The sequence below is a fragment of the Anabrus simplex genome, chromosome 12 (assembly GCF_040414725.1).
Source record: "Anabrus simplex isolate iqAnaSimp1 chromosome 12, ASM4041472v1, whole genome shotgun sequence".
In the NCBI taxonomy this organism is placed as follows: Eukaryota; Metazoa; Arthropoda; class Insecta; order Orthoptera; family Tettigoniidae; genus Anabrus; species Anabrus simplex.
Window position 1 is genome coordinate 27760062 of NC_090276.1, and position 26015 is coordinate 27786076.

Consider the following 26015-nt stretch of genomic DNA (forward strand, 5'->3'; position numbering starts at 1 on the left):
CTTCATATTCTCCATTGCCTCCTGTGCAAAATGAGACGTGGACAATGAAACAAGTAAATAAAAAGAGCCTTAAAATGCGAGTTTACCCACCCATTCTCCGCATTTGTTCGACTGAACACCGAACCAATACGCCCTTGCTTGAACTATATTAAGGCCCACGAGAGTTGGAGTCGGACGTTTAGCGCCACCGGCGAGAAAAAGTTGACTAACGCTGCTCGAAAATATCCTGTTGCTATGGCAACGAAAACAGTGACGCCACATTTAAGGAAGCTATCGCCACGAGGGTTGGCTTTCACCCAGTCGCTTCTGTGATATTATTCGGAGTGCTACTGTGTTGCTACTTATGTATTTAGGTGTTTGTTTTCTGAATATTATTTTCGTTGTTAAGTTTTTTTGTTTTTGTTTTTTTGTAAGTTAATCAGTGGCTAGTTGTACAGTTCTATTATGTTCCTAATATGTGTGCATTTGTTGAGGGTATTGTCAGAAATTGATGATTTTGTTAGCGATTATGCAATGTTATCAGCAAAGACGTGTACTGTCTTAAGGGAACCAGGTAGTGTGAAATGGCCAAAAATGGCTAATTTTGTTTATAGGATCAAAAAAATTTCCTCTCTTTCCCGATTACGATAATATATAACACATTATTATTAGGAGCATTTATGAGTTCATTATGGATATTTCAATGTAACCATGGAGACGTTATGCCACGCACTCTTTTTTTCTTTTTTTTTTTCTTTTTTTTTTTTCAGCATTATTTCACTTTCTACTTCGTGTAACTGAGAGCGGTAAAGTTTGTTGTCTTTGGGGATTATTCCTTTCGTCTCACTGGCTAGCCTGAGTCTGCTTTAACAATCTTCAATAATTATTTTCCCGCCTTCTTAATGTTCATGTTTACATGCCATATCCTTTTTGGTTTACATTGTGCTTGTGTTCAGTAATTTGTGTCTTGCTTGTAATTTATTTTCTAAGTGTTTTCCAAACGAAAATTCCGTGGAAACCAGCATACGCCGCCTGAAAAGAAACAGGCATGTCAAGACAATATTTCTGATGAAATTACTGAGCAAAGTACAATTTCGCCGGCGTCCGGAGTTTATGAACGTCAGAAAGAGAGAAAGAGAACGCATATATTTTGGCAACAGAGCAGCTGAATGTTCAACCAAGGAAGACAGAATGAGAAGAACACAAGAATGATTTAAAATCGTGGGCAAGTTCTTACTCGAACCTCATTTTTTCTCAAAATGATATTTTTGCTCAGTTATGTAGCTTCTACTCGGGAACTACAAAGTTTACAGACGAAATATCAGTATCGTATACTGAACAAGTATCAGCACATACATTGCAGCAGAATGGGTTCGATTTAATTAGTAGTTATTGAGATAATTAAATATAAACCAAAAATTGTTTAAAATGGGCTCAAAAATAATCATCCATAAAAGCAATCACTACAAATCTTCCACAGGGTATTAATATTAAGCATGTGCATTTAATTGTATTTACCAATATTCATGACTGTGTGTTACCTAGATCACGAGAAAGAGCTACACAAGAAAGCAGTGGGGTGTTTTTTCGGTTTTTAAAAATTGATAACTTCCTTCACTGCTCACTGGATTAATCTTTTTTTTTTTCGCAAGTTGCTTTACGTCACACCGACACAGATAGGTCTTATTGGCGACGATGGGACAGGAAAGGGCTAGAGGAAGCGTCCGTTGCCTTAATTATGGTACATCCCCAGCATTTGCTTGGTGTGAAAATGGGAAACCACGCAAAACCATCTTCAGGGCTGCCGACAGTGGGGTTCAAACCAAGTATCTCTCGAATACTGGGTACTGACCGCACTTAAGCGACTGCAGCTATCGAGCTCGGTACTGGATTAATCAATCCCTACTGAATTCAACATATGTATATCCACAAGTCATTGTTACAACACTTCAAAATCTCACAAAGATTGTTCAGGTAGCTTAGACGGTATTAAGAATGTATTTTTTTTTTTTTTAGTCGTAGCACCCGCGTTAACACTACTCGGTCCCCTTAAATTCTCGAATTATTAGCACGAGCTTAGGAACAGGACAAACGTTTATTAAATTTCACTAGGCCTACATGCTTTATTAAACACTCAGCATATAATAATAATAATAATAATAATAATAATAATAATAATAATAATAATAATAATAATAATAATAATAATCGTATGGACTCAGCTATCGTGTGCGGACAATTTCGATTTGACGTCGTCTGGCTGTCTGCTCGTCAATTTCGATGTTCGGTTTTACACTAGGCCTACTAGAAGGCAGAGCAAGTAAACCGAATCTCTCTTGGGCGTCTAAGGCTAAGATTTAATGAATTTTGTCTGTAAACACCACATGTGTCACCCAGAGATCTTTTACATGTCGACATCGTACGACATGGAGTGTTGATTGGGCTTTTTTCCGCCCATCAAAAATCCGACTACCTCTGCCGGGTTTGAACCCGCTATCTTGGGATCCGAAGGCCGGCACTCTACCACTGATCCACAGAGACAGCTCTATATGAAAGCCTATATGAAAGGGTGATATGCCGCAGATGGAGGTAACTATGACAACGCAGCGTAATTCGAAGTCACTACTTTCGCTGCTCAAATGTCAGACTCCAACTGTCACGAGCCCAAGTATAGGCATCCAGAATAGACTTACTGAGCAGATCAACAAGGCTTACCTCCGGTACTTGTTTGTACTATGGCCAGGAAAACAGGCACCCTGGAGATGCATGTGGTGGAGGGAATAATTAATGGCAAGAGACCGCGAGGAAAACATCCAATCAGATGTGAGGACCAGCTCCAGCCCCTAGTGGGGAAATCTTTGAACGAGGCTAACGTTAGAGTGACAGACCGCCACACATACAGAAGGGAAATCAGAAGAGCAAAAACATGAAATTCCACTACGTCCTGTCAAGAGAAAAGGATTGAGGAGGAAGTTAAGGGTAAGGGAGATTAGGATTTTCATCATTCGCACTTCTTACGATTCGTGTTAAAGAGAAGAGGGGTTACCGGACAAGTGGCTGCGCGGATTGAGTCATGTACCTGTCAACTTGCCTTCGGGACATAGTGGGTTTGAACCCCACTTCCGGCAGACCTGAAGATGCTTTCCCGTGGTTTCGCATTTTCACACCAGGCAAAATGCTGGGGCTATACCTTAATTAAGGCCAAGGTCGCTTCCTTCTCACTCCTATAGCCCTTTCCTATCTGATCGTCTCCGTAATACATATTTGAATCGATAGGACGTAAAGCAAATTAATCAACCAATTAATAAATTACCATTGATCTGGATTTAGGGCATCGCCAAGGTGGCAGATTCCCTATCTGTTATTTACCTAGTCTTTTCTTAAACAATTGCAAAGAATTTGGAAATGTATTGATCATCTCCCTTGGTAAATTATTCCAATCCCTAACTCCTCTTCCTATAAACGAATACATGCCCCAATTTCTTATTCTTAATTTGTTTATCCTCCAGGGTTGGTTTTTCCCTCGGACTCAGCGAGGGATCCAACCTCTACCTCCTCAAGGGCAGTGTCCTGGAGCTTCAGACTCTGGGTCGGGGGATACAACTGGGGAGGATGACCAGTACCTCGGCCTCATCTTCTATGCTGAACACGGGCCTTGCGGGGGTATGGGAAGATTGGAAGGGATAGACAAGGAAGAGGGAAGGAAGCGGCCGTGGCCTTAAGTTAGGTACCATCCCGGCATTTGCCTGGAGGAGAAGTGAGAAACCACGGAAAACCACTTCCAGGATGGCTGAGGTGTGAATCGAGGCTGATCTCCCGAGGCTGAGTGGACCCCGTTCCAACCCTCGTACTACTTTTCAAATTTCGTGGCAGAGCTGGAAATCGAACCCGGGCCTCTGGGGGTGGCAACTTATCACACTAACTACTACACCACAGAGGCGGACACTTTCCCCAATTTGTCGTCCCAAATTGACTTCCTGAATTCAACTTGATCTTCACATTCTGATCCTTCCTGCTTTATAAAACACCACTCAAACTTATTCGTCTACCAACGTCATTCCATACCATCTCTCCACTGACAACTCGGAACATACCACTTAGTCGAGCAGCTCGTCTCCTTTCTCCCAAGTCTTCCCAGCCCAAACTTTGCAACATTTTCGTAACGCTACGCTTGTCGGAAAACATCCAGAACAAATCGAGCTGCTCTTCTTTGGATTTTTTTCCAGTTCTCGTATTAAGTAGGCTTATTCCTGGTGAGAGTCCCATACACTGGAACCGCACTCTAATTGGGGTCCTATAAATAAAACAAACAAAAAATAATAAGACGGGTTGAGAGGAAGAACAAAAATATCTCTACTTCCCTTAGTGTTAATCTGAATTGTATATATAGTATATTTTTTATCATCTGGCACACTACCTCTTGGGCTATCATTTAACATTTTAGAATTTAGCACGTTTACACTCATTATATAGGGGCTGCCTGGCCGAGGCGGTAAAGGCGTGCTCGGTTCTCCTGGTAGGACGTGGGTTCGAATCCCCGTCAGGAAGTCGTAAAATTTCAGAAACGAGATTTCCACTTCCGGAGGTGGACATGGCCCTGAGGTTCACTCAGCCTACACCAAAAATGAGTACCAGGTTAATTCCTGGGGGCAAAGGCGGCCGGGCGTAGAGCTAACCACTCTACCCCATCAAGTGCCGAGGTTACGAATAGTGGAAGCCTTTACCTTCCAACCCTCCAAGGGCCTTCATAGCCTGTACGGAGATGACTTTGCTTTGTTGTTGTTTTTTTATTTTTTGTTTTTATTACACTCATTATCTCTTAGAGGATGTTCCATTATTACGAACACAGATTCACAAAACATAAATTTACAATATGCGTTCCTCAAGGTACGACAAACGCTTTTTGCTGATTTGAAGAAAACGAGACAACGGAGCCGCATCTCAGTCACAGCTAATTATCGCGTAGAAAAGAATTAGGTCGGGAAGACGTAAGAGGAAGACAAAAATTAACGATCTAGTTCTCGACCAACGAAGAGAGCGCTTCTACTGTAACTCTCCACAATTAATTAAGAAAAATTGCTATCTGTCAAAATTTTAATTAAATCTCAATTGTTTTCCCGATAATATACGCAATTGCTCACTTCATTTCACTCTCAATCAATAGGTTCTATAAAATTATTTGTAGGTTGCGAAAATTGAGAAAGAAGTGTTTGGAACAATATGAATTACTTCGACCTAATTTAAGATGAAATTGATTACATCAATCAATCAGGAGAAGTGAATAAGGAGGGGAGATGGTGTCAACAGCGTGTTCCAGTAGATGAATGTTGACAGGACGCTCAAACTGTTTGAATTGAGAGGAAGGTTACAGAGATTTTAATTCAAAAATTTTAATAGGGTATCTCTGACGACATTAGAGTAAGAATAGTGATCTCTTCTCCCTTATTATGATTAATATTTATTTTCAGGTATTAAATAATGAATTAGTGAACTAGTGAAAGGCTGTGGTTCATGTATTGACGGTTCTAGAATAACTATTTTGGACTCTTTTTTTTACTTCAAGAAATCGAACAACCTAAGAAACGAGATTTCCACTTCCGGATGTGGACATGGCCCTGAGGTTCACTCAGCCTACAACGTAAACGAGTGCCAGGTTAATTCCTGGGAGCCAAGGTGGTCGGGAGTACAGCTAACCACACTACCCCACCAAGTGCCGAGGTTACGGATAGTGGAAGCCTTTGCCTTCCAACCCTCCAAGGACTTGCATGGCCTTCACGAAGATGACTTTGCTTTTTTCTTTGCTTTCCCTGAATTTAAAGTTAATTGCATGCTCATTTTCGTCAAATTCAGAAGATGCATAATATTAAAAACGTCATTAATGCGTTCAGGTTATCAGTATATTTAAGATAATGATACAATTCATTTTCTAGACAATGTGTTGCGTAAGTATTATGGAAAATATTAAAAATAATATGACTGTTCTGTACTATAAAAATGTAAAATAATTATGAATTACATTTATCAATCAATCATCAATCAATCATCAATGATCTGCGTTTAAGGCTGTCACCCAGGTGGCAGATTACCTATCAGTTGCTTACCTAGTCTTTTTCTTAAACATTTTCAAAGAACTATGAACTTTATCGAACATTTCCCTTGATATGAGAAAGGCCACATCACAGTGCCCATGAAAGTTGCTGCGCCGAATAGTAATCATGATGAACCCATTCCTTGGCCCCCAAATTCACCGGATCTGATACCTCCTAACATTTTCGTGCGGGGGTTTTGTCGCATACCGTACCGTATTTAAAATACTTAATTTTCTTTCCAGGTTGACTATCAAAGCCAAATGCCCTATGGAACTCAGGAACTTCCCTATGGACAGGCAATCCTGCCCTCTGATACTTGGAAGCTGTGAGTATTTTTGTTCTTCAGAACATTTAGCACGTAATAAATTTGGAAAAGAATTCATCAGTGAATTCTGAAATAGAAATATCCTACAGTATGTCTCCAGTGCAGTGTCTGTTTGTTCATTTCCTTGTTGGACATGTTTTTTAGTGTTGATTGGTACTACTTCACTGCAGTTTTTGTGGTAAACAATTTACCTTGTTATGGGTGATACAAAAAAGTGTCAATTTAAGTCAAATTTAAAGAGAAAGGAGCAAGAAATAATGTGGTTTCATATGGAAATGTTCGCTTCGCCAGATGCAGGTATTTTTGTTTTGACGCAAGGCTTTAAAAGCCACACGATAAATTAATAACCCTTTACACACGGCGAAAGTTTGAATCAGAATGTTGACCATCAGAGTAAGAGGAGTTGTGGTGTACAATTTCCAATCACTAGACTGCGTGCCAAAAACCTGGGTTCAATGCCAAACTTATCCGCAGTGTTCATATAATGTAGAGCGACGCATCAACCACCAATCCTCATCGCAGCCCGATGACCGACATAAATGTCTTTAATTACCTGTAAAAACGTACGCCTAACCTCACAGGTGATGATGGTGGTGGTTTGGGGATACAGAGTCGCCTATCTTACCAATGTTAAATTTGTTTCATTCATGTGCCTTTTCCTCAGGATCTAATAAAGTTATGAAAATGAAATTTTTGTTACATTTTATTCAACCCTTACTTGACATATTTACGGAGTGTTTTTAATTGGACTTAAGGGGACTCAGATACATATATTTTTTAAGCAGATAAGAAATCGAATGATTTTTTTTTTCCTAATAAATCATCCAAATCCCAAACAGTTGTACTTAAATTAGGAAATCATTCCGTTAAAATGTTAACCAATATGGGACAAATTCATGATGAAAATTACACAACTCTGTGATAAATAGCCACCTAGGAAACGGAACATACATTTGAAAAAATTGGAAACTGAGGAAACTGCAGTTAAAATTTTCCATACACTTGTTCACACTTCAATGCATCCCTGCACCATACGAAGGAGAATCTATATCTTCATGTGATTCATACAGGTCTTCCAGCTTCCCTTTAGCCTTGTCTCTGGATTGTTTAGATTTTGTCTGCACTTCCTGAGCCATTCTTTCTGCTTTCCATAGTCTTTCTCGGTCCAACTCCTTCATGGCATTCACACAATTCCTTCCTATTTTCAGTCCTAGTTCCTGTAATACCAGGCATTTAGCAATGTTTCCTTCGTTTCTTAAAAACACAATTACTTCTTGGCATTTTGAACCTCAGTTACTAAATATTCACAGCTAATATCAAACATCAAAAATGAACAACTCGAAGTATGCATGTCATGGAATACAAAAGGAATAAACAAAAGACAATCAAAAATAGTGCAGTCTAGCCACTACAGAATCAAAAGGTAAAGAATGTACTCTTGATTGCAAGAAGTCCCTACGTCCTAGCATTCATAATCGCAGAGTTGAGGCAATGTAATTCACCTCGGTTTCGCAGCCATTACTGACGATTTTCTCATTGCTAGCGCAGTACAAATTTAAATTGTGGCAACTTTCAATGGTTAAACTATAATGTATTATACATCATTTTAAAGAGCAGACTTTAGAGAATCATAAAATATTTTTTTAAATATAAAATGATGTTTTTGACAATTTTAACCGTTCCGTATCCCCTTGAGGAAGTACAAATGGGCATCTATTAACACTAAACAGAGAGGAAAAGTGAAAGGGGTCCGACACTTCGAAAATTGGAGGTGTCGGCCAAGGAAAGACGAGGGCGTGAAAATGAAAGACTCCCTCGGCCTCGACACCTAATACCGACGGAGTCGTTAAAGAACAAGAGTTGACCAAGGAAGGTCGGATAGGATAGATCAAAGTGAGGAGCGTGGAACAAGTAAATGAAAGCAAAGCCAGGACTCAGATAAGGGCCTCGTGGTAGCCAAAACCAAACTCCCAAGTTAAGAGACCCCTTTTAGTCTCCTCTTACGACAGGCAAGGAATACCGTGGGTGTTATTCCGTCGCCCCCACCCACAGATTCCCTAGTATATGTAATATGTTTTCCCGACGTACTTGGTGATAATATGCTTTCTCTAGATCGTCCGGCTCCATTGCTAAATGGTTAGCGTGCTGGCCTTTGGTCACAGGGTTCCGGGTTCGATTCCCGGCAGGGTCGGGAATTTTAACCATCATTTGTTAATTTCGCTGGCACAGGGACTGGGAGTATGTGTCGTCTTCATCATCATTTCATCCTCATTACGACGCGCAGGTCGCCTATGAGCGTCAAATCAAAAGACCTACACCTGGCGAGCCGAACATGTCCTCGAACACTCCCGACACTAAAAGCCGTACGCCATTTCATTTTTTTTTCTCTAGATCTACGGAAGATAAACATAATAGTCTATTCAACTCGTATCACTTTTCAATTACTTGACGCATACTAAAAATCTGGTCCTGACAGCCCCTCTGTGGCCTGAAACCACACCGGTTTTCATCTAACTTTCTCTCCACCATTGATCGCATCCTCCCTCTTCCAGAATGTCTGTGAACCCCTTGCCTGTAATACAGACGATTGAAATATCTCGGTAGTTGTCGCAATCCTTTGTTTACGTAAACGATCATTGTAAATAATAATAGATAAGGACCAGAATCAAAGTACATGTTTGTTTATTGTTCTAGACGCCTACACTACCCAAGAGTTGGTCTACCAGTGGCAATCAGGAAGCAGTGTCAGCTTTGTCTCAGGGATGGCACTCTCCCAGTTTGATCTTATGGGACATCCACAACGGAACCTCACCTTTAAGAGGAGAGAAGGTATATTTGTTTGAATTCTATATTGATAAATCGTATACAAAGAGCTTAAGAGACTTGTAGATCCTTTACGGATAATATCATTAACAAAAAAAAACTAATATACACTCAACTCTCAATTTACCGTAATCGGATCAACCCAGTGAGGGCTTAACCGCGATATCAAAAACACTAAAAATGCACGAGTCTTAGGAGTTACAAAGAATTACAAAGGCTCGAGATAATATTGCCAGGATGATGCTCCCATCCCCGAAAAACTTGTTTACCAAGCTCGATAGCTGCAGTCGCTTAAGTGCGGCCAGTATCCAGTATTCGGGAGATAGTAGGTTAGAACCCCACTGTCGGCAGCCCTGAAAATGGTTTTCCGTGGTTTCCCATTTTCATGCCAGGCAAATGCTGGGGCTGTACCTTAATTAAGGCCACGGCCGCTTCCTTCCCACTCCTAGCCCTTTCCTGTCCCATCCTCGCTGTAAGACCTATCTGTGTCGGTGCGACGTAAAACAACTAGCAAAAAAAACTTGTTTTGAGAAACTTGAGAAGCAAAATAAAGAAAAGGTGTTTCTCGGTACAAAAGCAGAAAACAATGACTGATTACTTTTAGAGACAGTAAAGTTAGGTAGTCTGAATATTTGACTTAATAGTTTTAACAAAAAGTGGTGTTTATTTTTGCATTTATTAATTGTGCTGAATGCTACTTTTACTGTACTACAACTAATATAAAACAATACAGTACCGGTAGTATCATGTTTATCACTTTGACTGTACTTTCACTACGCCTATATATTTATTTTTATTTTTTGCGGGTTAACCGCGATTTTACTTACCTGGGAGGCCTTAACCCTACATTATCCCGGTTAATCTAGAGTTCAGTATATTTGGGGACAAAACATTACGACTTCGCCTCATACCACTACTCTCCACCGGCAGTCCGATGTCTAGGATTTACTACGTCTACTGTAGCCGGAATTACCAAATCGTCTACTGTACTAGACACGAAGAAGGATGTGAATGAAAGTGGTTTGGAAACCTCTCCGCACCAAACAAGGATCACTTAGAACTCGTCAAGGGTGTGATTGGCAATTACATGACAGTTCCCCACACTGACACTTCCACACAGCCCTTGGACGCGGCTACCTGATTAATGACTCAGAAATAATCTCGACTGACAGTTCCACACAAAACCCCTTTCAAGGCTACAACGCAACTCCCCCCCCGCCACAAACTACCTCCCACCGCCGCAAATAAAACAGATGAGTAATAGATTATTATTAGTCTATACTGTATTAATCGTGCCTTTGCTGGCGGGACCTAGTGTTTACAGTGCACTATGTCTTCTGGTACGGGCTAGAGCAATTTTGTTACTTTCATTGATCTGTCTCAGCTTTATCGTTGGCTTGGACAAAATAAAAGTGACTGAGGTATGAGTGATGCTAGTAATGCCATTCCTTTTGCAGCCAGTCCCTGCTATGAATGGTGTGAAAATATTGCTCATAGGGTCAGTTAGTGCATGCATTTCAGTGGGCTTGGCAGACTGATATGTAATAGCAATTTCTGGCTCGGCGAGGAAAGCAACGGGAAACTACCTCACTCCTCATTTCCCTAGCACGCCTCTTCAGTGATGCCTAGGCCATCTATGACAGCTGATGGCGGAACTGTTGAGGATCCAACCAGCCTTCGGGCTGAGGACTAAACATACATACATACATACACACTGTACTAATAATAATATATCTATACTAATAAAGCAGTTGTGTGTGCGCGCGCGCACGTGTGTGTGTGTGTGTGTGTGTGTGTGTGTGTGTGTGTGTGTGTGTGTGTGTGTGTGTGTGTGTGTGTGTGTGTGTGTGTGTGTGTGTGCCCGGCTTATCTCGAAAACGGCTACTCATAACTGCGCCCAAACTATGCTTTAACATCTATATATAAAATATTTAAACCAAATGAATATTTTATTTAACTGATGTGAACGAGCGCAGCGAATTCGCCCTGGCGAATTGGCGAAGCGATTCGCTCGCCTGTAACATCGAGGCTCTCCCCACTGACCTTTAAAGTTAACATGCTATTCTTTTGGAGTGAAGAAAGGCGCTCGGTCTAGGTACTTCATTAGTAATACGGTGTCGAAAATATCGTTGATGTAGTGTAATTTCCTTCAAAATAAAATAAATGCAGAGTCTGATTTCCATCACACTTTATCGAGGCTATGGTCTGGCAAAATAATAACAGAATTGATCATTTTGGTGTGTTTAAAATCAGCTTTTTCGGCTTCGTCATTTTTTTGTAATTTTATTTTTTTATATTTGGTTCTGGTCCAATTTTCTCAACAATAATAATGACTAACCTACTCCACTTTCTGTGAATAGGCAACTGCCTTCAGAATACTTTTCATTTTTTTGTCATTTTCGAAGATGTGTATGGAATTGTCAGTCGATATTATTTCTGAGTCATTAATGAGATAGCCGCGTCCAAGGGCTGTGGGGAGGTGTCAATGTTTTTTGCAGCAGTGTGTGGAAGTGTCAGTGTGGGGAACTGTCCAGACACCATAATTGGCAGCTGGCTTCCGGGAACTAAGTCCATCATGTTCTGTTCCAAAGTACAGCTATGCTCTCCCTTAGCATTGATCAGTATATCATCGCGCAGTCGCATTTAATTCTGGATGCGCTGGCATATAATTCATGTGTCAATGCTAACGGAGGGCATTTTGATCATTTCATGTGATGTGCGGGTACGTTATGTTCCTATGTTTCCCATGACTAATGGACCCATATTCATATGACATATTTTCTTCTTCTACGTGTGAGGAATGCGTCCTGAAAGTTTGGCCATAACTTATTGTTACACCACTCTTTTTTTTTACAGTTTGCTTTACGTCTGTGCCATCATACTTCGTGTGCTGTACATACTAACTTTACAGTTTTGATAAGCTTACCTCTTCATCTCTACTCTGCATATGTTTTCACGTTTAATCCTCCACTCCCTCCCTACCGCTGATATTCGTCTGGTCGCCATATTTGATGCTCATGTGCTCCCTGCGCTCTCTCCGTCTACATATTCTCGCCACCCTGCCTAATTCGGCAGGTGGAATCGAGACTGGAATGAGCACAAGATCTCGTCGAGGCATGAGATATTTCTCTGTCCATCACTTCGCTGCTGCTACCTTCAGGTGAGAGATATGGAGACCTTTTTATTTCAATTTTAAGTCTATTATTCTTTTCCTAGGGCATCAGGGCGGGAATTGTGGGAGTGGTCTACACTTTGTGGACAATCAAGATTCTTATGCTAAGAACTTGTCTAATTGCAATTATGAAACTGCATGGCCGTCTACTATAACCTCTATACATCTGACGTACACTTCGGGTTGTGTTCTTTTGGTATCCTATTTCTCACATCCTGACCCTTTATACCATAGGTGGTACTAGCTTTGTATCTTATATAAGATTACCCGTCATATTTCACATTTTTATGCGTACTTGTATTATTATGAAACTTGTCACGATCACTACAAATCCTAAGCATGTACAATGATCCCTTGTAACTAGTTTTCTATTAATGTTTCACATTTTAAGGCACACTCGTGTTATTATGGAACTTGTTACGATCATTATGAGTGTTTTTCTTCACATCTCACATCTTTATGTCAACGAATTTTCACTTAACCTATTTCTTCTAAATATGTACTTGGAATTGCTTGTAATGCTTTTCGTGAGTATCACATTTTTATCCGACAGTGCATTTATCTAACACATGTTTACCCTTAACATCGCTGTTAGGTTTAATTATTATATTTGGAAAATATATTATTCATCTACGAGCTTTGAATGTATTAAGTTTCTTCAAGTTGGTACTGCTGTTAGTTATCAGCCATGTTTTGAGAATTAGGCCTAATGTATATCCTAAATTTACTGATATCCATTTTGTATTCCATTCTCACTGTACAGCCTTTTAATTTGCAGTGTAATCTTCTTTAATTGTTATACTAGAAATTTATTTGTATCTATTTGTACACTCCTTTTTTTAACATCTGCACTTAAATATCTTACCAAGTATCAATTCAAATCTATTTGTATATTCCATTCTCGCTGTACAGTTTTTCAATTTGTAGCCAATTCTTCTTTAATTGTTATGATCTAAATTAATTTATAATTATTAATTTATATTTGTGTGCATTCAATTTTCTCAATCTTACCAAAAATTAATTGATATCTATTGGTAAGCTCCTTTTCTTTTTTTACTGCACAATCTTTCTATTAATAAAAAAATCCGCTGAATTGTTCTTGCTAGAGTATATATTGTTATCTTTGCACTGGTTCGAAAAAAAAGTATGCATGTTATTTGTAATCCTGTTATCTTGATTTGCCCTTATAATCATCGGTCCTGACGGCCCTCGTTTTCTAATCCCCTCTTATTTTCCTTCCACTGCGCACTAATATACATTTACTGGTACTTTATTGATAATTAATCTTCGTTTACATTATCATTACCTCTTATGTGACGCTGGACATTGGTAGCACAGCGTCACGTACATACAAAAAATTACGTAACACGTCACTCCGACACAGAAAGGTCGCATGGGGACAATGCGACAGGAAAGGGCTACGAGTGGGAAGGAATCAGTGGTAGTCTTAATTAGGGTACAACCCCAGCATTTGCTTGGTGTGAAAATCGGAAACCGCGGAAAACCACCTTCAGAGCTGCCGACAGTGGTGAAATGCAAGCTCATAGCTACATAACCCAAACCGCACAGCTAATTACTAGCTAATTTTAATACCGTCGGTGTCGAAAGGGATCAGGAGATGGCCAAGAGAGTAGGAACAAGAGGATGTCGCAAGTAAGTGGAATCAATGTGTAGAGTTGAATGCTCCTGGGAAATCCCCTTCTGAGTGGGGATGGTAGAGTAACATCTACGGTATACCCTGCCTGTCGTAAGAGGCGACTAAACATAGCCCCAGGGGATCTTAAATTGGGAATGTGGATCGATGACCACGGAGCTCTTAGCTGAGTCCTGGCATTGCTTCCACTTATTGGTACCAGGCCCCTCACTTTCATCTATCCTATCCGACCTCCCTTGGTTAACTGTTGTTGATTTTTACCACGAAAGTATTCAGTTTGCGAGGTCTAGGGAGACTTTCATTCTCTCGCCCTTCGTGGCCCTTGTTTTTCCCGATACTTTCATTTTAGGGAAGGTCGAACCTCTTACATTATTTCCCTCTGATTACAGGATGGTTGCTCAGTTGTGCTTCCTCTTAAATGGAAGTCATGGCCGAAATATTGCGAATTTTGACCAAATAATCAAATTTTCATTTTAACCTTAACAAATCCCCCAATGTTTCCTCTTTCAAAACGCGTTACCAGGTTTTCCCCTAACGCCCTTTTAAAGCAGTAAATGCCGTATTACTGGGCGAGTTGTGCGCGCGGCAGTAAACTTCGGATCCCATTGTCGGCAGCCCTGATGATGGTTTTCCGTGGTTTCCCATTTTTAGACCAGGAAAATGCTGGGGTTGTACCTTAATTAAGGCCACGGTTACTTCCTTCCCACTCCTAGCTCTTTCCTATCCCATCGTCGCCATGAGACCTATCTGTGTCGGTGCGACGTAAAACTACCAGCCAAAAAATTTAAATGTTAGCGGTACGGCGAATATAGACCAAACCCGAGCCCCTTTCTCTCATACTGTCAGAAATTAACTTCAAAGTTACTTCAGACTACCATTTCAATAATCCTGCTGCAATATATTTACGTTGTAGTAGGCCTACGCTAGGAGAAAGACATATGAGCAAGTAACTTACAATCCAGGGCAGTTTCAAAGCAAATACGTTTCTTAAAACATTCAATAGTTGTTGTTTTTTTTTCTACCTTAAAACTTCTTCAACTCTTTGCCATGCATAAAATGCTCCTTGCGACAGAGTTCTTACCAGATTCACCTGAAATTTCAAGAGAATATTTGAATATGTACACCAATTAAAATTAGTTTTACATTTTACAGGGCTGAGTGGCTCAGACGGTCGAGGCGCTGGCCTTCTGACCCCAACTTGGCAGGTTCAGTCCGGTGGGATTTGAAGGTGCTCAAATACGACAGCCTCGTGCCGGTAGATTCACTGGCACATAAAAGAACTCCTGCTGGACTAAATTCCGGCACCTCGGCGTCACCGAAAAGAGTAAAAGTAATTAGTGGCACGTAAAGCAAATGGTATTATTAGTTTTGCATTTTATTGTCAGTCGAATATTACCTTCATAATTTTGCTCCTAAAATAGCACGAACCTAGATTTTGCCTATTGAGTGATTAATGAAAATTTGAAAAAAATTACATTTCCAATAGACAGAGACCTTCACTTTTGCGTTTGCGATGAAACTGACTTTTTAAAAATATTCCCTAAAATGCCTGGGAAACAGTTATCTAAACAGAACAATAACGTGAATATGTCAACGTTATCAATATTATATGCATAATAATGGGAATTCATGGTGTTTTCCTCCTTACAAAGGTTTTTCCATCACCAGAATAGACCGTCGTGTCCATCACAATCTTACACGGTCAACTTGTTCTTCCACTCCATCAATTCGACTCGAGGGCGTGCGTCATTTTTTCTGCTGAAGAAGCTGGTCAGTAATAGTCTTATTTTCTCTTGTGTTCTGTTACGGCTGGTATAATCTCTTTAAAATCCAAAATATGATCATAAAATCATTATAAATAACGTGAAATTCTAAAAAAAAAAAGTTAACACGATTTCCACCAGAAAATAAAACAAAAATCGGAGGTCCCTACCAATAGGTCCTTAAATATATGAGTATTTTTGACAAATTTACCAAATTATAGCCCCCCCAAAATTAAAAATTTTGCTACATGGAGCTTTTCAATTCAACATGTAAAAATTATTTTTCAAAAACTTTTCAAGCAATTAATATATCACTTCCAGTTTTTTGTGGGACTATCTCTTACATATATATATGTTCTTGCGTTTTAAATTTGATTTTGAGAAGTGAAAAAATTGTAGAAATTCAATGTTTCAGCCATGAATCCACTTAGAACAATAACGACCACCACCAGTCCATTACAAGCAGGGAACACTGTGTATGTATTCCATCATCTCAACCACTGAGGAGGGGGGGGGGGCATCAAGAGAAAAAAATACAAAACCCCCAGAGGGTCTGGAAAACCTAAAACCAATGAGTCGGGAAAGAAGCAATCGTGACTAACTGGATAAAGAGGAAATGGAAGGGTAAGTGGTCACGGTGCCAGAATCAGCTGGGATTCTGCGATCGCCACATCATGTTCTGCAACGCGTATATACTATGATCATCTTTACACATACCAATGTATCACAATAACGAAGGTATCGGGCAATTTTTCTGTCTACCTTTTATCACACAGCACCAATGCTCAGCACAGGTGGTGATCACTGTTTTACGAGGAAGTACAACTGGGCAACCATCCTCTACATATCATTAATCAGAGAGAAAATATGGAAGGGAACCGACACTTCGAAAAATGAAGGCGTTGGCCAAAGAAAGGCAAGGGCCACGAAGGGCGTGAAAATGAAAGACTCCCTAGGCCTCGAGTGCTTTAATACCGTCGAGGTCGGAAAACAACGAAAGTTGACCACGGGAGGTCGGATAGGATAGACGAAAGTGAGGGGGCTGGCACAAGTAAGTCGAAGCAATACCAGAAGTCAGGTAAGGGCCCCGTGGTCACCAACCCACGCTCCCATGTTGAGCCCCTGGGGCTCCTTTTAGTCGCTTCATACGACAGGCAGGGGGTACCGTGTTTGTTCGTCTACCGCCCCCACCCACAGAGGGAAATGCGCAGCACATTATCAGATCTTAAAATAAACTAACAATATGAATAACATTCACAATGAGGTGAAGTTGTAACTCATTATTTAATTAATACCTGCAGTCGCTTAAGAGCGGCCAGTACCCAGTATTCGGGAGATAGTGGGTTCGAACCCAACTGCTGGCAGCCCTGAAAGTGGTTTTCCGTGGTTTCATTTTTTCACACCAGGCAAATGATGTGGATGTACCTTAATTTAGGCCACAGCCAATTCCTTCCCATTCTTAGCCCTTTCCTGTCCCATCGTCATCATAAGACACATCTGTGTCGGTACGACGTAAAGCAACTTGTAAAAATTAAATTGAAGTTTTACCCTTTCTCTGTTGCAGGAGAATTCTCTGTTCTGCAAGTGAATTTCAACCTCCAGAGACACACCGGCTATTTCCTGATACAGGTCTATGTACCTTGTATTCTGATCGTGGTGTTGTCCTGGGTGTCCTTCTGGATACATCGAGAGGCTACCAGTGATCGAGTTGGTCTAGGTACTAACTTTACAATATTTGTTATAAGAAAATATCTCCCAAGGGACATACTGTTTCGAATAGAACCACACGAAAATTCAATTATAGATCATGTATTTACTTCTATACAGTATTCAGTCATGACAGTGTTACATTTACATTAGATAAAACCTGAATTAGTAGGCTTATTGTTAATGTGCGGGCGGGCATTATCGTGAATAAACAAGAACGAGTTTAAGTAGTGAAATTACAGTATGTTCACAACATGTCTAGGTTATAAGATAAATAGATTTGTACTGCAATTTATGACAAATATTTTCGCATTTTTTATTTTTATTTGTTATTAACCTTTGACAAACTTCTATACTTGTCTGTAATTTGTTGAAAATAATTATCATGGTAATTTCTTTGCAGGCATTACAACTGTTCTTACCTTGTCCACCATCAGTCTGGACAGTCGCACCGACTTGCCGAAAGTCCGCTATGCTACGGCACTGGACTGGTTTCTTCTCATGAGCTTTTTCTATTGCATTGCAACACTGTTAGAGTTCGCTGGAGTGCATTATTTCACCAAGGTAACTTTACAGCTAGTTCTTTTATACAGGGTGGTAAAAATAAAAAATGAACCGGAAAACATTTATAAGACTGACACGAAAATGACCCTTGTTAATGAACAGGAAATGCTGGAAACCGTGATTTCGATGCACTAATTGTTGCTGTCACATGTATGCACGTGAGCATCTCCAGAGTACGCCACTGTGTCATTGCGTGTGAGTGAGCAAGTGAGAGGAGCAGGTTTGTTGAATGCAACACAAAATGACGATCAAGATAAAACAGCCCGTGTTCATTATCAAACCTCCAGCAAAGTCTGCAATACAAAACATAGTTGCGAAATAGCGTAAAACGGGTTCTAATAGCGAATAAAAATCGTAACTATCCGAAGAGAGATCGAACACCAGAAAACATTGCTCGAGTGAAGGAAAATCTGGAACAAAGACCGACGAAATCTCAGCGCCGTTTATCTGTGCAAATGGCAATTAAAAGATCGTCATGTCGAAATATTATGAAACAGGACCTCCAACTGTATCCTTAGAAATTTACTGTTGTGCAAGTGTTAAAGAGTCCAGACGAACGTGTTGAGTTCTGCCAGTGGTTTCTGAGTGAACTGGAGTCACGATTTTTGGATCCTCAGATTTTCATTTCTTCAGATGAAGCCATTTTCATTATCTTCTGTTATGTTCGTTAACAAGGATCAATCCCGCGTCAGCTCTATTGTAAATACGAGGGTCGAGTCATAAGTCATGGCAACTATTTTTTTTCTCGCGAAAGGGAGGCAACACAGAAAATCTAAGATATGCATTTGGAAATATATGGCATGTACTTATGCATAGTGCCTGAGGACAAATTCTGACTTCAGGAGATTCTCGTAGGAACGTGACAGAACACAGGCCATTGGTAAACATTGTTTTACACTGACTGACAGAGCAAATGCAACACCAAGAAGCAGTGGTTTGAAAGGGATGAAAGTTGTGGAAAAAACAGAGACGGCACGGACGAATAATTGATGTTTATTTCAAACCGATATGCAGGTTCCACAATGCGCACGGCATCGACTCAGTAGGATGTAGGACCACCGCGAGCGGCGATGCACGCAGAAACAGGTCGAGGTACAGAGTCAATAAGAGTGCGGATGGTGTCCTGAGGGATGGTTCTCCATTCTCTGTCAACCATTTGCAACAGTTGGTCGTCCGTACGAGGCTGGGGCAGAGTTTGCAAACGGCGTCCAATGAGATCCCACACGTGTTCGATTGGTGAGAAATCCGGAGAGTACGCTGGCCACGGAAGCATCTGTACACCTCGTAGAGCCTGTTGGGAGATGCGAGCAGTGTGTGGGCGGGCATTATCCTGCTGAAACAGAGCATTGGGCAGCCCCTGAAGGTACGGGAGTGCCGCCGGCCGCAGCACATGCTGCACGTAGCGGTGGGCATTTAACGTGCCTTGAATACGCACTAGAGGTGACGTGGAATCATACGCAATAGCGCCCCAAACCATGATGCCGCGTTGTCTAGCGGTAGGGCGCTCCACAGTTACTGCCGGATTTGACCTTTCTCCACGCCGACGCCACACTCGTCTGCGGTGACTATCACTGACAGAACAGAAGCGTGACTCATCGGAGAACACGACGTTCCGCCATTCCCTCATCCAAGTCGCTCTAGCCCGGCACCATGCCAGGCGTGCACGTCTATGCTGTGGAGTCAATGGTAGTCTTCTGAGCGGACGCCGGGAGTGCAGGCCTCCTTCAACCAATCGACGGGAAATTGTTCTGGTCGATATTGGAACAGCCAGGGTGTCTTGCACATGCTGAAGAATGGCGGTTGACGTGGCGTGCGGGGCTGCCACCGCTTGGCGGCGGATGCGCCGATCCTCGCGTGCTGACGTCACTCGGGCTGCGCCTGGACCCCTCGCACGTGCCACATGTCCCTGCGCCAACCATCTTCGCCACAGGCGCTGCACCGTGGACACATCCCTATGGGTATCGGCTGCGATTTGACGAAGCGACCAACCTGCCCGTCTCAGCCCGATCACCATACCCCTCGTAAAGTCGTCTGTCTGCTGGAAATGCCTCCGTTGACGGCGGCCTGGCATTCTTAGCTATACACGTGTCCTGTGGCACACGACAACACGTTCTACAATGACTGTCGGCTGAGAAATCACGGTACGAAGTGGGCCATTCGCCAACGCCGTGTCCCATTTATCGTTCGCTACGTGCGCAGCACAGCGGCGCATTTCACATCATGAGCATACCTCAGTGACGTCAGTCTACCCTGCAATTGGCATAAAGTTCTGACCACTCCTTCTTGGTGTTGCATTTGCTCTGTCAGTCAGTGTATTATGGTATAGACAGCAAATACACAAGATTACGTACAGAGGACAGGTCTCCACTGGTTACAGACCTTCGAAATAATCACCCAAGGTTTCTACTGTGCGTTGCCAGCGGTGGGGCCGGCGCAAATCGGCAGTTGATACTCTACCCTGTTTGCTAGTTGTTTTACGTCGCACTGACACAGATAGGTCTTATGACGACGATGGGACAGGAAAGGGCTAGAAGTGGGAAGGAAGCGGCCGTGGCCTTAATTAAGGTACAGTCCCAGCATTTGCCTGGTGTGAAAATGGGAAACCACGGAAAACCATCTTCAGGGCTGCCGACAGTGGGGTTCGAACCTACTATTTCCCGAATACTGGATACTGGCCGCACTTAAGCGGCTGCAGCTATCGAGCTCGGTCTACCCTGTTTGAACGTCTCCACCCACCTCGACACTCTTCTATAGGACATGGTATGCACACCTAATGCTTCCCGTAGCTCTGCATGGCATTGGCGTGCATTTATGCCGCGGAGAACTGCTATTTTAATATACGCTCGTTGCTCTTGCTTGTTGACTTCCATTTTATGACGCTTTCACTCACACACTGAACTTGGGGGCATGCTTAGACCCACACTGTTGTTTACATGCACCATCTAGTGGCATCATACGCAAGTACATACCGTACGTTTCCAAATACATATCTTAGATTTTCCGTGTTGTCTCCTGTTCGCGAGAAAAAAAATAGTTGCCATGACTTATGGCTCGACCTACGTATTTCCTGGGGCTGTTTTATTTTGCCCTCCCAGGACATACATATCTAAATTTCTATTATACACATTGAGGTTTTGTAGAGGGGGCCGGGTAGATCACATTTTGAATATGAACTCATGTCCTATAACGAACCGTTTCCCCACCACATTAAAGAAACCAAGACGCATTTTAATGTCCTGTATTATGTTTTGTCCTAGACAGGCAGACAGGGTTCTCTAAGGTTTAGTTAAATATTTATAGGGATCTCCGATGCCTTTGCTGGAAGGATGTAGTGTTTACAGTGCACTATGTCTTGTGGTATGGACTAGAATAGATTTGTTGCTTTCATTGACCTGTCTCAGTCTCATCCTTGGCTTTGACAACATGAAAGTGACCGAGGTGTGAACGATGTTACTAATGTCATTCCTTATGCAGCCAGTCCCTGTTATGAATGGTGTGAAAATGTCACTCATAGGGTCGGTTGGTGCGTGCATTTCAGTGGGCTTCGCAGACTGATATGTAATAGCAACTTTTAGCTCAGTGAGGAAAGCAATGGGGAAACTACCTCACTCCTCATTTCCCTAGTATGCCTCTTTGAGTTACACCTAGGCTATTTATAACAGCTGTTGTTGGAGCTGTAGAGGATCAAATCAGACTTCGGGCTGAATACCCAGCATACACAGGGTTCTCCGAAACATGATAGGATGTAAAACACAGATAAAGTAGACGAAAATCAATTTCACATTATTTGCAAGACAGTTTATTCATAATTAAGGTAAGTATATTTTATATATTCGGCCGGCACCGTGGTGTAGGTGTAGCGTGCCTGTCTCTCGCCCAGAGACCAGGGGTTCGATTCCCGGCCAGGTCAGGGATTCTTCTCTCGACCTGAGGGCTGGTTCGAGGTCCACTCAGCCTACGTGATTAGAATTGAGAAGCTATCTGACGGTGAGATGGCGGCCCCGGTCTCGAAAGCCCAGAATAACGGCCGAGAGGATGCGTCGTGCTGACCACACGGCCCCTCGTAATCTGCAAACCTTCGGGCTGAGCAGCGGTCGCTGGGCAGGCCAAAGCCCTTTCAAGGGCGTTAAGTGCCGTGGGGTTTGGTTTTCTTGTGTATATTTCATATATTCACTAGTATGATGATGGTAACAATAATTACAGGTTGGAAGTGGAGAGATTCCCATTGACGAAGAAGAGTGGGAGGATGCTGAAGGAATCGTCGAGGAGGAGCCAGAAAGAATCGTTGAAGTGAACAGCAGCAGTCCACTAGTGCGTACTGGAAGAAGACGGAGCTCCCTCATCTGCCCTATTTACAACGTAAGTCACTCTATTTCCCCTATAGTTACTTCAAATATTGTGTACGCAGTCTTCGGAACAAGTCTGTGATGACGAAAAACGAGGAAGTAGCGAGTGAGTGAGTGAGTGGGAAGGAGGATGCATTCCTCTTCTTCATCCTAGAATTTTTCCCAATTTTGTGGAGGTGGTGTAGGTAGGAGGCCTCTGCCCCTTATAGATTAAGCTCAGGTATGTGACGTAACAGCGCACGGGAAATTAGAATGGTGTGTGTGGGCGGCGTGGCTGTGTGATCCTTCCCTACACTAGCTTGTAGGTTATCACCAATTAGAGGATAATTTTTGATAAATTTTAAGCTAAAATTAAGTTTTCTGTGGCTAACGGTTTTTACACCAACATACTTTATACTCTAAAAGGCACTTAAAGTATCCTCTATGACTTTTTAAACGTCAAAAGTCATTTTTACCCTAAAACGCAGAAAATACACAATTAGGGGTGAATTGATATAAATCTCTTGTTAGAGAAAAATATTTGATAAATCTTAAGCTAAAAATCAATATCTGTAAGTAACGGTTCAGGAGATATTGAAATTTTAAGTTAAGGGTTGTTTTCACTCCAACCTATTTGTTTACTCTAAAAGTCATTTAAAGTATAATCCGAAACTTTTTAACATCAAAAGTCATTTCACGTCGAAACTTTGAAACAAAACAGTCAGGGGGAGTTGATGTATATCACTAGTTATAGGATAAATTTTAAGCTAAAAATCAGTTTTCTGCAACCAACGGTTGAGGAGATATTGAATTTTTAAATTAAGGATTGTTTTCATCCCCTCCTAACACGAATATATTTTAACACGCTACTAGAATTACGAAGAGCCTCTGTGGCTCAGACGGCAGCGCATCGGCCTCTCACCGCTGGATACCGTGGTTCAAATCCCGGTCGTTCCATGTGAGATTTGTGCTGGACAAAGCGGAGGCGGGACAGGTTTTTTTCCGGGTACTCCGGTTTTCCCTGTCATCTTTCATTCCAGCAACACTCTCCATTCTCATTTCATAGCATCTATCAGTCATTAATAAATCTCTTTGGGAGTGGCGACCCCATCGTACTAATAGCCTATATCTGCTTCATTCATTCCATCCCTGACCCGGTCAATGACTGGAAAACAGGTTGTAGGTTTTCATTTTTAATTTTCACTACAATTACTACAGTAGCAAAGGTTATCAAACAAATTCTACATACATATATGTACATTAGGCTGATGACCGCCGTGTTACATAGCTTCAGCACATTTAAAGAACAGTTCCTGATTAAAGGAGCATAAACCTTCCATATAGTTAATGTATAGCAGCCATCATGCCTAGCAACCCAGGCATACGAGCTGGTGTAGGGAAAGTTATGTAAAGTTCTACCTGAACGAATTTTCGTGTTATTGTCACCGGCACAAATTTTCACAAATGTCTCAACTAAATATAGCGAAACAATTGCCAACAAAATGATCTGTGAAACTGTAAAGAAGCAAGTTATAGAATCTTTGGAGAAGCGTTCCGGATGTACCTTCCAACTTCTGTAGCAAGAAGCGCACCAACATAGCCGTGTTGTATTAATTTTTTCTTCTTTAACTTTTGTGGATTTTTTAAAATTGATTAGGCGTCGGATAGAGATGACTGTACTCCTACTTTGTCACAAAAAAGAACGCCATTCTTTAAACCCGGGAAGGAAAAGGGGAAAAATAAGCGTGTATATGCCCATAACGCAAAGTGGTAAACCAAAACGCCATACTTGTCTCCTGATCGAAGTAACGTCCACAATGAGTCTGTGAGCATTTACAAGAAGACGTTGAGTATTTCTCGTGGACGAAGGGTCTTCAACCCAGAGACTGGAAAACAAATTGTACAATAAAGATTAGTGAAACGTATTTTTCCATATTATTACTTCAGTAAGAGAACTCTTGGACCAAAATAGAGGGAACATGGCAACACCATGTTTATGAAAATGTTAAATTTTTGTCGTTTTAAAAATATAACTAAAAATTTAGCTGTCCCCCAAATTTTATATTGTCCCCCTTTTTTGACTGTCTTGTCCCTAATTTCTTCCTTATACGCTGCTGCATAGCACCCCACTTATATTTCTCCCTTTAATTCAGACACTCAAGTAAAATAACAATATCATCGACAAATCTTATCTGTTATCTCTTTCTGAACTGTGATTCCTATTTGTTTAATGACATGGAAAGACCATAATAGGTATGAAAATGAAAGCCTCTCTTATTTTATTTCCAGGATCCGATCAGTTACGGACTCTCGAGATCGTCGTCGCCGGCCCTCTCCGGTCCACCTCCGAGCTCCAACACCAACTGTAGGACCCGAGTGACGCGACAGACCCAGACGGAACGCCACGTCCCTAAATGGCGCCAACTGCTCTACTGCCTGTCTGGAGATGACGCCTACCGTCGTCAGCGCCAAAGAGAGGCTTCGCAGAGTTGCGGAGTGGAGGGCGGAAGACATGTTAACAGTGTATCGTACATCGACCGTACCGCTCGAGTGTTGTTCCCTGCGACCTTTGGTCTGCTCAACTTCTTCTACTGGCTGGCTTACTACACTTACCAAGACGAGTTCGGTTGGAGGGACCCAGCCATACCAATAAACAGCAGCTAATGCAGGAGAAATTTTAAGTGTATGGTATGCCCCATGTAAAAATCCCCGTGTTGCTATACGTAGTAGTCATTAAGTTCGTGCAAAGGCCGTCTAGTGTCGATGTGATGCACTGTAGCGGAGAATTTGCACCACAAGATGTTGCCGTGACAGTTTTTCGCTAGTCTCAGCAAGAGGCAGTTGTGTACATACTACGGTCTCAGTTGTGAAGAGTAGTTGAATGTCAGCGGCGAAACTTGAGAATGTCGTAGTTTGAGCAACGGGCAAATTTCCAAGTTCTTCAAAAAAATTGGCAAATCCCCTAGTGAAACGCTTCAGATAATCAAGTCTAAATCGCCCGGATCACCGTAACGGGAAAAAGAGCGAAAAGACTATGTGATCCTTGAACTGTTAGCGCCAGACCACGAACTTATTGACTGTAGTAAGTACATAGCTGCACAGTGTATTGCCTACACTGTAGGCGCCAATCCAAGAAGTTATTGACTGTAGTACATGAGTGTACGCCGTGTTGCCTAGTGTACACTGTAGGTGCCAGTCCACGAACACATTGACTGTAGTACGTACATAGGTGTACACTGTGTTACCTACACTGCAGGCGCCAGTCCAACAACTCATTGACTGTAGTACGTACATAGCTATTCAGTGTGTTGCCTACCCTGCAGGCACCAGTCCAAGAACTTATTGATTGTAGTACATGAGTGTATGCCGCGTTGTCTACTGTGCACTGTAGGTGCCAGTCCACGAACACATTGACTGTAGTACGTACATAGGTGTACACTGTGTTACCTACACTGCAGGTGCCAGTCCAACAACTCATTGACTGTAGTACGTACATAGGTGTACACTGTGTTACCTACACTGCAGGCGCCAGTCCAAGAACTTATTGATTGTAGTACATGAGTGTATGCCGTGTTGTCTGCTGTACACTGTAGGTGCCAGTCCATGAACACATT

The 26015-nt window shown here is 41.8% G+C and overlaps 1 protein-coding gene across 1 annotated transcript in view; it reads left to right on the forward strand.

The window, feature by feature from the left end:
- LOC136884116 (gamma-aminobutyric acid receptor subunit alpha-6) overlaps positions 1-25065 on the forward strand; it is a 246966-nt gene extending 221901 nt beyond the window's left edge. The window contains exons 6-11 of the mRNA XM_068229794.1: positions 6311-6393; positions 9088-9222; positions 17370-17522; positions 17916-18076; positions 22280-22435; positions 24691-25065. Coding sequence (XP_068085895.1) covers positions 6311-6393; positions 9088-9222; positions 17370-17522; positions 17916-18076; positions 22280-22435; positions 24691-25065 — 1063 coding nt within the window. The remainder of the gene's footprint in view (positions 1-6310; positions 6394-9087; positions 9223-17369; positions 17523-17915; positions 18077-22279; positions 22436-24690) is intronic.
- Positions 25066-26015: the final 950 nt, after the last annotated feature.